Source organism: Gorilla gorilla, chromosome 7 (genome assembly GCF_029281585.2).
Source record: "Gorilla gorilla gorilla isolate KB3781 chromosome 7, NHGRI_mGorGor1-v2.1_pri, whole genome shotgun sequence".
Classification (NCBI taxonomy): Eukaryota; Metazoa; Chordata; class Mammalia; order Primates; family Hominidae; genus Gorilla; species Gorilla gorilla.
In genome coordinates, this window is record NC_073231.2 from 79563960 (window position 1) to 79578399 (window position 14440).

Genomic DNA, 14440 nt, shown 5'->3' on the forward strand with positions numbered 1-14440 from the left:
GGCCCCGGGGGAAGTGAAGACCGCAGTGAAATCTGATGAGTGAGTTGGAGTTAGCTAGACTGGGGATGGGGGTGGAGTGGACACAGGGCAGTCTGTGCAGGGGCCATCAAGGACACAGCAGCCTGGTAGAGGGACAACATGGACCTGCTCAAAGCCTGCTGAGTCTGGAGCACAGGGACCAGCACAGACCTGGGCGAGATGAGTCAGTGGGTAGGAAGGGCCTGATCATTCAGGTCCTCATAGGCGGTGTAACAGATTCTGATCTTCAGGAGCAAAAAGGAAGGATGCTAAGTGGAGAAGTGACAATAGCCACATCTGTGATGTGCAGTCCATCCTGCAGTGGAGGGTGGACAGGTGGATGGCCAGAGGGAATGGAGGCATGACTGTGAGGAGGCCCAGGGGAATAGTGGCCCTGGGGCCTGTGCTCAAAGAATAGGGCTGTGCTGGAGATAAATTATGTGTGTTGTCGGTAGGTTGATTACAGCCCCGGCCAGGGGGTGAGTTGGCCTAGGGAGACAGTCTAGAGCTGTGCTGTGTAATAGAGTAACCACTAGTCAAATGTAACTATTAAGCAATTAAAATGTGCCGGGTCTGAATTTAGATGTGATGTAAGTGTGAAATACACACTGAATGTTGAACTTAGTAAAAGAATGTAAAATGTCCTATTCATAATAAATCCATTGCATGTTGAAATATTTTGAATATATTGAATTAAAATATATTATTAAAATTAATTTTACCAGTTTTTTTCCTAAAGATATGGCTACTTGCAAATTTAAATTCCATATGGAATTGGAATTTGTGGCTCGCACTGCGTCTAGAGTGAGACCTCAGTCCAGGACCCAGCCCTGGGAAATCGTCTTCAAAACAAGGCTTTTGCCAGAGGAGTGCAGGTGGAGAGGGGGATGGAAGGGCAGAGACGGGGTTGGTGGGGCGGCGGGGGGAGGTCCTGTGAGGGAGCGCTTGCGGGCTGCAGGGGGTTAGAGGCAAGGCCCAGTTGCTCCCAAGTTTGCACTGCGTGGGGCCCAGCTCGCAGGCCCAGGACGTCGTTCTCTGCAGCTTGGTAGGCGCCTCCTTTCTCGGCTCTAGCCTGGCTGGGTAAATGTCTACAGCAAGCCCTCAGCTTAGGGGAGGCAGAAGGAGGCAGACTATTTCATAATAACTCTTCTCCAAGTCTCAAATATTGTTTTTCACAACTCCCTCCTTAGCCGTTTGTGGAAGAAGTGCTTGTCCCACAGGATGGAGAGGGAGTGGGTGGGCGGCAGCTCCCGAGCCGGGGACCCCGGCTGGCTGCTGTGCGGCGTGACAGGGTGGTTGGCTCAGCCCTAGGCCCCTCCGCCTGCCGCAGGCTGGGCTGGCGCTGCGGACCCAAGTGCAGCTCTTCCCCGCGGGGCACGGGCGCAGGCGGCGTCCCCAGGGAGGCGTGCGCGGGAGCGCCGGGGATGGGGGACGGGCGGGCCTGGAGCGGGGACCTACTTCCTTTTCTGTCCCAAGAGGACTCAAAGGAAAACAATTCACTTGATCCTGGACACGTTTTCATCTATAATTCGGAAATATGCAAATGAAAAGGCCCACATGGTCTGAAAGGGGCAAATCAAGCTCCCAGCGTGCGGCGCGGGGAACCGGCTCTTCCCCAGGGAGCCCCGGAGGCGCGCGCCCCACGCCGAGGGCGCCCTGGGAGGAACCGCACCGCGGGCTCGGGAGTAGCGCGTCCGGGCCCTCAGCGGCCACCGCCCGGGGGCGCCCCAGTCCCGGTCCTTGCCCTCTGCCGCCCGCCCTCTAGGCCGAGCCTCCGCTCCCGCGATGTCGCCGCGCTCGCCGCCGCCAGGCGCGCTGGTCCGCCGGGTCGCCCGGGCGCGGGGCGCGCCGCCCGCCGCAGCCTCCCCTCTTCCCCCGGCTTGGCCCTGCGGCCCGCAGCGGGGTCCGGGGTAGAGCGGCCGCTTTCTTCCCGCCGCCCGACGGCGCGGGGCTCTGCAAAGGCGGAAGCTCGGCGCTCGCCATGCCCCCGTGCGGACGCCCAGTGCGCCCAGCCTCGCCGCGCCGGCCGGGCCCCCGGGCCTTCCCGCGCTGAGCGCGAGTCCGCCCCTTCCGCGGCCGCTCACCGCCCGCCGCCGCCGCAGTACGAGCCGCCTCCCCGCCCCCGCCCCCCCGCGCCGCCGCCGCCGCCGCCGCAGGAGAGAGAGGGAGGCGGAGGGAGGGAGGCGGCGGGCCCAGCCCAGAGCCCGTCCCGGGCGCCAGCGAGCGAGCTCCGGCCGCGGCGGCAGCGCCATCCCGGGCCGCGGGCAGCCGCGCCTCGCCCTCCGCGTCCGGAACTGCCTTCGCCTTCCCGCGACCCCGCAGCAGCCGGCCCGCGGCGCGCCACGAACGCTGTCCCCTCTGCGGAGCAGAGACCCCCTTCCCCTTCTTAGGGGGTGTCGCCTCGGGGATCGCTGAGTGCTAGGGGTCCAGGAGGCGGGGACGGGAGCGCCGTGACCCGCCATGGCTCAAGCGGCCAAACAGCTGAAGAAAATCAAAGACATCGAGGCGCAGGCCCTCCAGGAGCAGAAGGAGAAGGAGGAATCCAACAGGAAGCGGAGAAACCGCTCCCGTGACCGAAAGAAGAAGGTAGGAGGGGGCGGCGGTGAAAGCCCAGCGACCGCGGCGCCTGGAAGTGGCTGCTGGGGGCAGGGGTCGGGCGGCCCGGGACGCGGTGGGGCGCGGCGCCCGGTGCGGCGGAGTTGGCGGCACCCGAGCGGGGAAGGCTCGGTGGGTGCAGAGGAGGGACGGAGGCTTCTGCGCGGCCGGGAAGGGGACAGGGCGGCAGGCTGGAAGGGCAGAGCGGGTGGCCGGGAGGCTGAGGGCGCGCAGAAGCCTCCCGCCAGCTGCCCGCAGAGACCTTTCAGCACCTTGGACAGCACCCGGCAGGCCCGCGCTGCTCTAGGACCAACTTTCCCGGCCTTGGCTGCCGGCTGCGGGTGGTGGGCTGCCCTGCTCGGGCGCGCCGCACCCGCTGGCTTTCCAGGAGAGCTGGTTTGGGTAAACGCGGCTGCAGGCTCCGGGGAGCGGGCGGGGGGGGCAGCTCTGCCCGGCTTCTCCCTAGGTGACCCACTCTGGCGCGGAGAGCGTCTTTCCCAGGTGTCTCTGAACGAGAGTCGGGCTCCGGCCCTTCCTTGACCCTTCTCAGGGAGCACCTTTCCTGACCCTCCGGATCTGGTAGCAGAAAAGAAGGCGCCTTCTCCTCTCCCCGGGGTATTTGCAACATCTTATGCTCAGGTCACTCAAGATGAGCCATCCATGCCAGGGAGGGGAAGTTCCTTTGGAAGCCAGGCACGGGTGCTCCAGCCTGGCCCAAAGGCCTGGTCAGAGACTAGCTCTGCCCATGGGCAGGCATCCCGGGTATTTCTGTGTCGGGGTGCCGAGACAAAATAGGCCCGCAAAGACCCAGACCTCCAGGGGCAACTGTTGCTGGTTTTAGCCCTTTTGGGGTCTGGGGTCCTCTTACCCCTGATCAAAGCACCTTGAGAAGCACCTTAGGTCAGAAACACCTTTGATGGTGAAAGGACGGTGACAGAAGTCAGGGCACCTTAGAGCCACGGAGGAGGCCAAGAGTACGTGGGTGTAATTCTGGGAATCGGAGATGCTGAACTCTGGCTTCAGGAGAGCTATTTTCACCCGAAGAAGTCGATGTGGGGCCCAGCCTGCACGGCTCCCCAGCAAGGAGTGGGGCCCCTCAAGCTTCCAGGGAGAGGCTCTGGCCTTGGTTGAGAAGGAAACACGTTTTCTTTCCCTGAAACTGTCTCATTCCGAGAAAGAAGTTTGGAGCCTGCAGCTGACAGCAGAGTGTTGGGGAGCAGGCTGTCTGTGGGCCACACACCCCTTGACAGTTGGTCAGCAGACCAGCATCCATCCTCTTCCTAGAGATGCTCTCTGATTTCAAAGGAAGTAACCAACACTCTCTAGGCTTTCCTGTACCCTTCAGAAACTGACGTCCCCACCTCCCCTGAGGGATTGCCATCTTGTGTGTAAATAGTAGTTTCACAAAGGCACCACCCCTTTAGAGGACCGAAAAGGGGCCTTTTCCAAACCGATGATGAATCAGAGTTTGGGTTGGTGCCACCGAGAGAGAATCTCCGCAGGTCCCTCTGCTGGGGTCTAAAATACCAGAGCCCGTCTTGTGAGTCAGGCAGGGGAAGTCTGGCTCTACGCTGCGATGCTCACCCACTTTCTTGGCGTGAATGTGAACTTCTCGGGAAGGAGTGCTCTGTGTTTCCATTCCTGCCTCCTGCTTTGGAAGCCAAGGCGCTCCTCTCCGAGCTGCTCACTCAGTGTTCTCATCCACCTCTCTCTCCCAGCCTTCCTCCTTGACACTCCCGACACCATAAATCATTTTTTGAAAATAGTAAAAAAACCTCTCCCACCCCCTCTCCTGTGATTCTTTTCCATTCTGTGAAAATTCCCTTAAATATAACTCTGAATTCCGAATATGTATAATACACACATATGAAAGCGGTGATTTCAATATTCTTTTTGCTTCTTTGGTCTTAATCTTTACATTCGTAGTAAACCTCATTTCTTTTTTTTCTTTTGGTGGTAGATGATAATATTTAATATATTACTCCCCCCAAATGGTGTTATCTTGTTTTACTAGCTGGTCGCAGCATACTGCGTCAGTAGCGTTCAAAAATCTTCCATTCAGATTTTCATTATTTTATGCAGTATCCTGGGTGCTATGATTAATATAATGATAAGAAAATTTTCATTTAAAGTGATAGCAGTGACGCAAACTCTTAGGACTGATTCTTTGGGTGCAGGGGAGATGGTATGGGGTGGGATGTAGGGATGCTTTATTCGTATTTTGTAAGGGCTGTGAGTTTTCTCAGCCATTGGGATGGTCCTGAGGGTCATCTCAGAGAATAGAGTTAAAATTTATAGCAAAATTGAAAATCACAAGCAGGTGGAAAGCTCTAGAGGGAAAGGTGAGGGAGGCAGTGCAGAAAGGAGCATTTGAAGAAAGCTTACAAGGGGCCTGGTGAGGCAGAGGGCCTAGGGCTAACTCAAAGGTTCATATAAGGTGAAGTCTAACTAAGCCATTTTTCATGAAGGAGATAATTTTTCAAGGTGAAATGTATTAACATCAGGCAGCTGAGGACTTTACAGTTGCTCACACAGACTACAGAGTGTGTGGACCCAGCTTCCGTTTCTTATACCAGCATGCAGAAGGAATTCCATACATGCAGACAAACATGTTACTCCAGGACATTGGCCTCTTGTGTGGATGGATAGCTGAGCCAAGGGCATTCTGAATTAACTCAAAGGAAAGGTGTTTGTCCCACGGGTAACCTACTTACCAGGGACTGACTGAGCAGAACCGCATCCCTCCCGTTTGTAGAAATAACCACGGTTGTAACTTTGGCGATGGTTGCAGTTTTTACAGTTGATGATATTGTGTGGGAAGGTGCTTGCTAAGGGGTGCTGTGTGCGGGGGGTGGAGGAGGCTGGTGTTGTGACGCACTGACTGACACAGATAGAAGCCACCTCGACGCAGGGAACTGAGCTAAACTCTAGAGCTCTAACAATGCCTGCTTCTCATGGGGCTTCATTCAGTGCTGTGCATGTGCAGAGCCAACCTTGTCAGCCACTTGCTGTTGTAGCTGCAGCTTAAAAAAAATCCAGCGTTTATGATATTTACTGATAAGTCCCCCTGCTTTTGAAGGTTGGAATGGAAATACATTGCAAAGCATGTGTAAAGCAGGCATTTGCATGAAGAATGACAGCTTTTGAGGGCTGGGGGAGCCTGAGGCATAAGAATGTGTGTGCTTTTTATGTTTACCCAGAGCTTGAGGGTAGGAGGAGAAGAGGACAGGAAGGTGGGAGGAAAAGTGAAGCAGAGGATAGAAGAGGGCAGAATTCAAGGAAGGAAGAGTGGATAGGGAGAGGAGCGCTGACGCTTTGGCCCTGAGTGACAGGTTCACACTAAGCCGGATACCTGCAACATGGTGAGACCCCAGGGTAGTGTTTACTCAGCTCTCTCCTTGTCCCTAGTTATGTCCACCTACTTCATCCTCTGATGGTGAAAGAAAAGACCATGTCCTATTCATAGCTGTGTACCTGACACCTAGCTCAGTACCTGACACAAGCGGCAGGCAGTGGATGTTTGTGGAGTGAATGGTTGAATGAGTGAATTAATATAATATTAATCTCTGCTTGCCCAGATGTTGTCTTGGTTGCAGGCATGTGTTCCGGTGAATAATACACCCTTTGACTGACTGTCTTTTGGGGGCTTCTGGAAAAAGCCTGATTTGTTTTCTCTTCTAATCATTTGCAAAGCAATAGAGATTTGTAGGCAGGCAGTGGAACCATCTAATCTTTTGGTGCAGTGAATTCCACCACTGAGCATGTAGTTAGTTCCTTGCAGGGTCTCTGCTACACTAAATGTCAAGTGATTTTAGACATTTGTAACAACAACAGTGTTTGCACAGGGTCCCAAGGAGCCAGGCACTCACAAGGAGGGATGGAGGAAGAGTGCAGGAAGAAAGAAAAGAAAGCCCAGGCCTGGAGAGTGGCCTCTGCCACTTAGCTGTGCAGGCAGCTCCGTCGGTCTTTCCAGTCTATGCAGCGGTAACCGAAGAGCCTGCAGCCTTCCTCTCTCAGCAGGAGGAGGGCCTGCTCCTGGACAGGAGAGGGGTTTTTTGTTGATCCAGTGATTGGAATCACAGGGGAGATTTGGGGTGGGGGGCACCTGCGTGATACTGGAGGGTTGACAAGGAGGCTTGGTGGGTCTGGAGGTGGGGAAAGTGGGATGGAGGGAGGAAAGTTAAGCATTAGAATCATGTTGGCCCATGACTCTCATTTGCAAAGGGCCTCAAATTTCAACTTCTGCTGTTATCTCCAAAAGGTTTTGTAAATTCAATCCAAGAGATTGCCGACAAAATTGAAAGAGACCAGTGCTCATCACACATCTCTAATCTGGGTCCTGTTGCTAAACCATTTCACTAATGTATGTTGTGGCATTAATGGATATTTATATGTAAAGCCTCAATTTGGCTTTTGATTAGCATACTTATGTTGTATTGCGTGTGAATTATTAGAGCATTTGTTTCTTTGTTGCAAGACTTTAAAACATATCACAACTTTGGTATCCCTGCTTTGGCATTTCTTCTTATTGTAGTACCTCGGGAGCCTCCATAAATGAAGGTGGGCCTGCCTCTCTGGAGCTCTGGGAGGCGCCGGCAGGGGCTGAAGATGTGGGAATTTTCCCAGCCTGCCTCCTGTACATTTTTTCAGTTCAGCTCCTCCCTCCCTGCTGCAGAGGTAGCAGCGGTGGGGGCTGTTCCCAGGATCTCTCCTCACTTCCCAGCCATAGGCTAGACCAGGAGAGCAGGGTCTTGAGGGCTGAGAAGATGTTACACTCTGAATTTCGGCTGCTGCTCCACCTCTGTGAGGGGTGACTGTGAGGAGCAAGTGATGTGCAAACCATCTAGTGCTGGACTGTCTCAGAGCAGGTGCAGCAGCAGCTGAAATTCAGAGCCTGGAGCAAGTCACCTCCCTGGGCAGGGGACACGAGCTGGCCTCCAGTGTCTCCCCGTTTCTTTTGCTCACCCCAGCAAAGGCTGCTGGCTCACCAGTTCTGCTCCTCTCCTCTCAATGTGGCAACACTTAAAAAAAACAACAAACCCATCTGAGGTTTCTTCCCTATTTTCACAATAAAAATGAGCGCGTAGTGGCGAGTGTGTCCTATGTGCAGGCGCTCTTCATCGGTGTTAGCTTGCCCCTGTGTCTGCTTTGGCAACACCTTTGAATAGGCGATCCTGTCATTGATTCCTTCCTCCTTCAATGTCAAAGCCCATCACTGTCGCCTGCAAGAAACCTTTCATATCTGTCCCCTCCTTACCCCCACCCCATTGCTCTCTCTGCACCTTCCATGCATACACACATGCACATGCAGAAGTTCTTGTTTTATCTCTTCTACTAAATTGTAAGCACTTTGAAGCCAACATTTGAGTCTTTGTACATAACCATTCACTAGATATCTATGGCTTGAATTGGTTGAAAAGCTACATTTAACTAGTACAGGTTTTTTTTCTTAGTTGTTCTTTTTGATTTTGAGAGAGTTGGCCCTAAAGAATTGGTACCAAGTAAATCTATTGTTTCCCCCACCTTGAATTCTTCTGACTGAAATAAAATCTATTGTCACCGTTTTTTTCTTCTTTTCTTTTTTCTTTTTTTTTTTTTTTTGAGACGGAGTCTTGCTCTGTCGCCCAGGCTGGAGTATAGTGCTACAACCTCAGCTCACTGCAACCTCCACCTCCTGGGTTCAGGTGATTCTCCTGCCTCAGCCTCCAGAGTAGCTGGGACTACAGGCGTGTGTCACCATGCCTGGCTAATTTTTGTGTTTTTAGTAGAGACGGCATTTCACCATGTTGGCCAGGCTGGTCTCGAACTCCTGACCTCAAGTGATCCACCTGCCTCGGCCTCCCAAAGTGCTGGGATTACAGGCTTGAGCCATTGTGCCCCCACCCAGCCAGTGTTTGTTTTTTTGAGAAAGGCAGATCAACTTTGCCTGGCTCTCTATCTCCATTTCTGGTTCTTGAGAAGCTCAAAAGTCCGCCTCCTACAGAACACTGGCGTGGAGTCGGCTGCCCAGGTTCCAGTTTGAGCTCTTGCATGTATCAGCTATGTGTGCATGAATAAGCCTCTGAATTTCCTCCAGCCTCAGTTTTCTCATCTGTAAAATAGGGATGAAGATCAAATGAGATAATAAATGAGAATGTGCTTTGTAAATTTTAAAACTCCTATATATTTAATGGAGTATAGCTAATAAAATAATGATTGTTCATAAAGTTATTCTTTCTAATAAATCATTTACCAAAGTTCATTCCTGGCCTTCCAATGGAATTGTGAAGTCTTCAGGTTTGCCGGGGAAGGCCAGCTTGTTATTCTTTCAGTACTGGGAAATGAGAAAAGGATACTTTATATCATATCTTCATTTCATTTTCAGGAAAAAAAATGAATTTTCTATTTGGACAGGATTTTTATTGCAGACCTGCGCAGTAATCTGCATGGGTTCATCAATAACTTCCAGGTGGGCTTAGATACTTGCAAGCTTTATTGAAGTCCTGTGTGGCACCTGTGCTGTATATCAGAGGGGAACATAAAAGGGCTTCCTAACTTTGCTGATACTCCTATGGCTGTTAGATCCACAGGTAGTAAATCTGGGTGTGAACTGTCACAGATAATGGAATGTGTGGTGTTGTGGGGAGACCAGATTCCTCTGGCGGAGACTCTCTGGATCTTGGGTGCACAAAGCACAGCACATTCTCCAAGAAGGGAAAACTTGCATTGGAGACACTCAAAGTGAAAGCAAAGATGTAATGGCTAGCCAATTATAAAAAGAAGAGAACACCATTCTTTCCTTCTCATTTGCTTCCAATGTGACTGGACTCTTCTTCTCAAAGATTTCTCTGTGTTTTTACCAAGGAAATAGTACATGTCCAATTGCTTTTGCATCCATTGGCGAGCATTGACAATGATACTTGCAAAAAACTTCTTTCTTTATCAAGGGAGGTGCCTGCACTTATGAGGGTCTCTAATGTTCCTCGTGCATGACATGCATTGTCACACTCTGTCGCCCAATAGGTTGGTAACCCCAGAACTGGGCTCCAACCAAGATGCACCTGACTCCAAAGCTTATTCACAGCCCACGGCACTAGGCTACTTCCCCCAGGTATTGGTTGTGCCCTTAGGATATTCAAAGCTATGCTAGGCACTGAGAGAAGAGTCAAAGCTGAAGCTATCTTTCCTTCCCTGTCTGGGCACAGTGACTCATGCCGGTAATCCCACCACTTTGGGAGCCGAGATGGGAGGATCACTTGAGGCTAGGAGTTCAAGACCAACCTGGGCAACATAGTGAGACCCAGTCTCCACAAAAAATTTAAAAACTGAAGATAGTTTTCCTTCTTTGAAGTGAAGGACTTACAGATTAGTGGGAAAGCTGCCAGAGGTGGAAGTAACCTCAGGCAGAGGATGGAGAGCTTAGGGCAAAGCCTGTGGCCTCCGGTTCCAGTGGGAATGTGGGTGTCCGAGGCCCCTCTGAATGTCTTGGAGCTGAGGACTCCGTCGCCAGGCCCTGAGGTTAACACAGAGTGCAAATGAAAGAGCAGGTGAAAACGGAGTCCTGGGGTTTCTGCTTTGTTTCTGGCTAGTCTGTCTCTTAACAGGTTAACTTTCCCCTTAACTTCAGTTTGGAGATTCTCTGTTCACCACATCGTCAAGTCAACATCTTCTCTATATAATCACTTCATAATGTGCAGACACTAGTCAATACAGAGGGGTGGCATTTCTGCCATGATTGTCTGTTTTTCCTGTTATCTGGGCCTTTAGCTTTTTATGTGGATGCTTCCCAGGCCTGTCCCAGAAGCGCCTGCCAGGAGCCGGACACGGAGATGATACGATGAGGGTGGTGTGAATGGATGAGCCTGGCTGGCTCTTGCTCCGCAGCTCTCTCCTGGCTCTTGCATCCCCATGGTTCTGTCGCCTGCCCCTAAGAAGTCGGGTGGTCTGAGTAGTTTCCAATGTGCGATATCACATTTGCATACAAATGTACATATGTAAGCGTGTGTATACGTGTGTACATATGATCAGATGCCAACAGGGGCCCCTTCTTGATTTGGCATTTGGGCAGTTAGTTGATGACTTCCATTGAGCTTGGGAAAGAGGAGGGGGACGGGTTAGGAGGAGGATGGTGAGTCCTTCTTGGCATGTGGCATAGGTGGCTTCCTGGGGCTCTCACCTGATAGAGGGAGAGAGCTCATAGAAAACATCTTCGATAGCAGGGGCAGCTGCGGGGCTTGCAGTGGGAGGAGCTGGCAGTCAGCTCAAGTCTGTGCCCTCCAGCTAGGCCCTGGAACACAGAACTTCTAAGCATTGGCTTTAAGTACGACACACACATGACCAAGCTGACAGGGTGTTAGGACAGCTAAGGATGCTGATGGTCCCACCCAGAAGCCAGCCCCACTGGCTGGAGGTGGGCTCAGGGAGCAGGACCCAGCCACTCTTAAAGATAGGACTTTGGTGCCATCACCCATGTGGTGACATATTTTACATTCACCAAAAACATGCTTAAAATGTTTTTAAGAATATTCTTTTAATTGAAAATAGGAATATGCCTCAGTTGTTGTGTTATGTTCACTTTAAATTGACACAATATACACTTGTATATATAATATATGTGGAATAGACCAGGAAGACTCAGGGCCAGAGTAGCCAAGTAACATGTCATCAGACAGAGAAATACACACTATGTGAGCAGTGGTCATCTTTGTCATGTGTGTTTCTGGGTGATTAAATTTTCTTTTTTATCCTTTTCTGTATTTTTAATAATTGTTCAAAATAAGCTGGGCACAGTGGCTCACGCCTGTAATCCCAGCATTTTGGGAGGCCGAGGCAGGAGAATTGCTTGAGGCTAGGAGCTCAAGACCAGCCTGGGCAACACAGCAAGACCCTGTCTCTACAAAAACTAAGAAAATTTAAGAAAATTAGCCAGGTGTGGTGGCATGCCTGTAGTCCCACCTACTCAGGAGGCTGAGGCAGGAGATTCACTTGAGCCCAGGGGAGTTCGAGACTGCAGTGAGCTATGATGGTGCCACTGCACTCCAGCTTGGGTGACAGAATGAGACTCTGTCTCTAAAAAAAAAAAAAAAAAAGGAAAGAAAAGAAGAAAAGAAAAAAATGTTAAAAATAAACAAGTTGTCGAGACACAGAAAGAAAAAGCAGAGGACGCCCCGCCTGTCTAAGAGGGTAGCAGGGCTTTCTCTGCCTGTGTGTCTTCTGGAGATGAAATCTGGAATTTATAGCTGATGCCATACCCTCAGTAAGGGATTCCAAGGTGCTGTGGACTAGAGCCAAGTAGGTAACGGAATGTACTGGCTCAAAGTGGAGCTGAAGCGTGGCCCCCAAGAGCCCGGGCAGTTGGGTCTTGGCATGTGAAGACTTCCATTGTAAACCAACTTGAAAATGTATGTGTGTTGGGCCTAATACTCCCTTCTGCAGCCAGGGGGATCTTCCAAAAATGCAAATCAGATCCTGACACTCCCTTCTTTCAGTCCTTCAGTGGCTTCCTAATTGCCCTTAGAATGAAGTCCAGGCTGGTTAACCAGGCTTCCTCCCTTCCACCCCCTGAATCTACTCCCTAGCTGCCTCTCCTGTCTTATTGCTGTCTTTCCTGCATCCTGCACTGGGCTGTACACTGATACTTGGAAATGTGTGCCTTCACTTGCTTTTAGATCTTCCTGTGTGCCGCATCCTTGGCCTCCAACATCAATGTCAAGTCCTCCGTCAGAACGCAGTTGAAACATTGCCTCCAGTGTCCTAGATGAGGTTGGGCTCCCCTGTCCCATACTATTCCAGTGTACCCTTGGGCAAGGGGGCCAGAGCATCAGCAGAGCTTTAGCATGCGTTAGGAGGTCATCTTGGTGAAATCGAAGCAGTAATGAAGAGCTGTGGCCTGTGGAGTGAGATGGAGTCAGATGTTTACTGGCTGGCTTTGAGCAAGTTGCTCAATAGTGCTCCCTGAGTCTCAATTTTGTCATTTGTAAGGTGGAGAGAATAATACCCACTCCACAGCCATGCAGGGCTGTTGGGAGGATTGAAGGACTTAATATACGGAAAGTACCTGGCATATAAGCACTTGATAAATGGCAGGACAATGCCTCAGCTCCCACCCATACCCACCTTGAGGCTGCCCATAAAATCCAAGACACAAGCATTAGCAGGCTGTGGACCTAGGGGTGGGTGGCAGAGAGAAACACATGTCTGCACCTGAGCCCTGAATGGGTAAATAGATGAAGACTTAAAAAATGTGGGCCTTGGAGTTTTCCTCTTTAATCCCGAATGAGACTTAAAAGATGAAAGTCCAGTCCCACCTGGCTAAATTCTCACTTTGTATTTATTAATTTAAATGCAGTGTTAGCCTTTCTGGAGATGGCCATCAGGTAAAATGCCAAGGTTGGTAGTACTCAGCTAGTATTGCTGCCAGTTTCTTAAATGAGTTAGTAAAGACTTTGGAGAAATGTGAACCTGATCTGAAACTCAGAGTGAAGAATCAGAAACAGCCCAAGTCAGGCAAACTTCAAAGTCTGAAACGTCCATAGAGTTGCACTGAATTTATGGAGACACTAGATTCTCCTGCGGCATAGAGATTTGGCCAGTTCATCGTAATGCCATTTGCAAGAGCTGCTTTGGTTGCTACCATTGACCACACTCTGGAGAGGAGACTGTTTCCCTGCTGATCTCAGGTTACACAGTGCCAGTGGGCAGGGAAGGCCCTTCCACAGCTTGTTTAGCCTGTGAAGCCTTGGGAAGGGACAGGTGTGTGATGGATCCAGCCAGTAGTCTCCTCTGATTTGGGATAGCACACAATGCAAGGGACCCAGGGCCTGTCCGCCGACATGGAGCAATGTCTGGAAATCGTGGTGTTTTACCAGGTTCTTGAGCTGTTGCACTTAACTATGGTATCTGCTTTAGGCAAAGCAAACCATAGTCAAACCATCTGTCTTTTTAAAAAAATATTGTCTTCTTGCCAGTCACATGTATCACGTCATTCTTGAACAGATCTGCATTTGAAGAACACCTGGACTACAGCTGGTGTGGTTGAATGTTAGCACTTTTAACCCAGATGTCAATACTGCCCCACACAGGACTTAGAAGACACAGACGGAAAAACTTTATGATTCTGTACCGAGCACCATCACCAGATTTCTCAGGAAGAACTTTTAAGGCTAACTCCAGTGAACTCACCATCCTCACTGCTGCTGGAGTCTCCATTGCATCCCTGCCTCCTCTAGTCTTGCCCTTCCAATCCGGTCTTTATCTTGCAGCGAGAGCCCCTTTTTTTTTTCAAACACAAATGTGATAGTTGTCACTTCCCTTCCTAAAACCCTTCAGTTGCTTTCCACTGCCTTGAGGATGAAGTCAGACCCTTCCCCGACCACTGTGCCTCACCCCTCCCCAAGCCTCCCCGTGCTCCTAGGATTTGCTGGGCTCCCTTGACCCACGCCTTGCGCAGGGTGCTCCCTCTCCGGAATTCAGTCTGATTCCCCCTCATCCCTTGTTTGTTTGTTTATTTATTTTGAGACAAGGTCTCACCCTGTCTCCCAGGCTGGAGTGCAGTGGCATAATCACAGTTTATTGCAGCCTTGAACTCCTGGGCTCAAACGATCCTCCCAACACAGCCTCTGAGTAGCTAGGACTACAGGCACGCATCACCAAACTGGGTATTTTTTTTATTTCTTGTAGAGACAGAGTCTCACTATGTTGCCCAGGCTGGTCTCCAACTCCTGGGCTCAAGTGATCCTCTTGCCTCGGACTCTGAAAGCTCTGGGATTACAGATGTGAGCCGCGGTGCTCGGTCTCTACTCATCCTTTAAGCTTCACCTCCTCCAGGAAGCTTTCCTGAGTCTGGGTC

General features: G+C 51.0%; 1 protein-coding gene across 8 annotated transcripts in view; it reads left to right on the forward strand.

Annotated features, from left to right (window-relative positions):
• The first annotated feature begins 2388 nt into the window (after positions 1-2388).
• The window catches only part of ANK1 (ankyrin 1), a 243258-nt gene continuing 231206 nt past the window's right edge, over positions 2389-14440 (forward strand). For all 8 annotated transcript variants that reach the window (XM_063709306.1, XM_019032639.4, XM_019032640.4 and 5 more), the window contains exon 1: positions 2389-2604. In XM_063709306.1, coding sequence (XP_063565376.1) covers positions 2479-2604 — 126 coding nt within the window. In that variant the 5' untranslated portion in view covers positions 2389-2478. The remainder of the gene's footprint in view (positions 2605-14440) is intronic.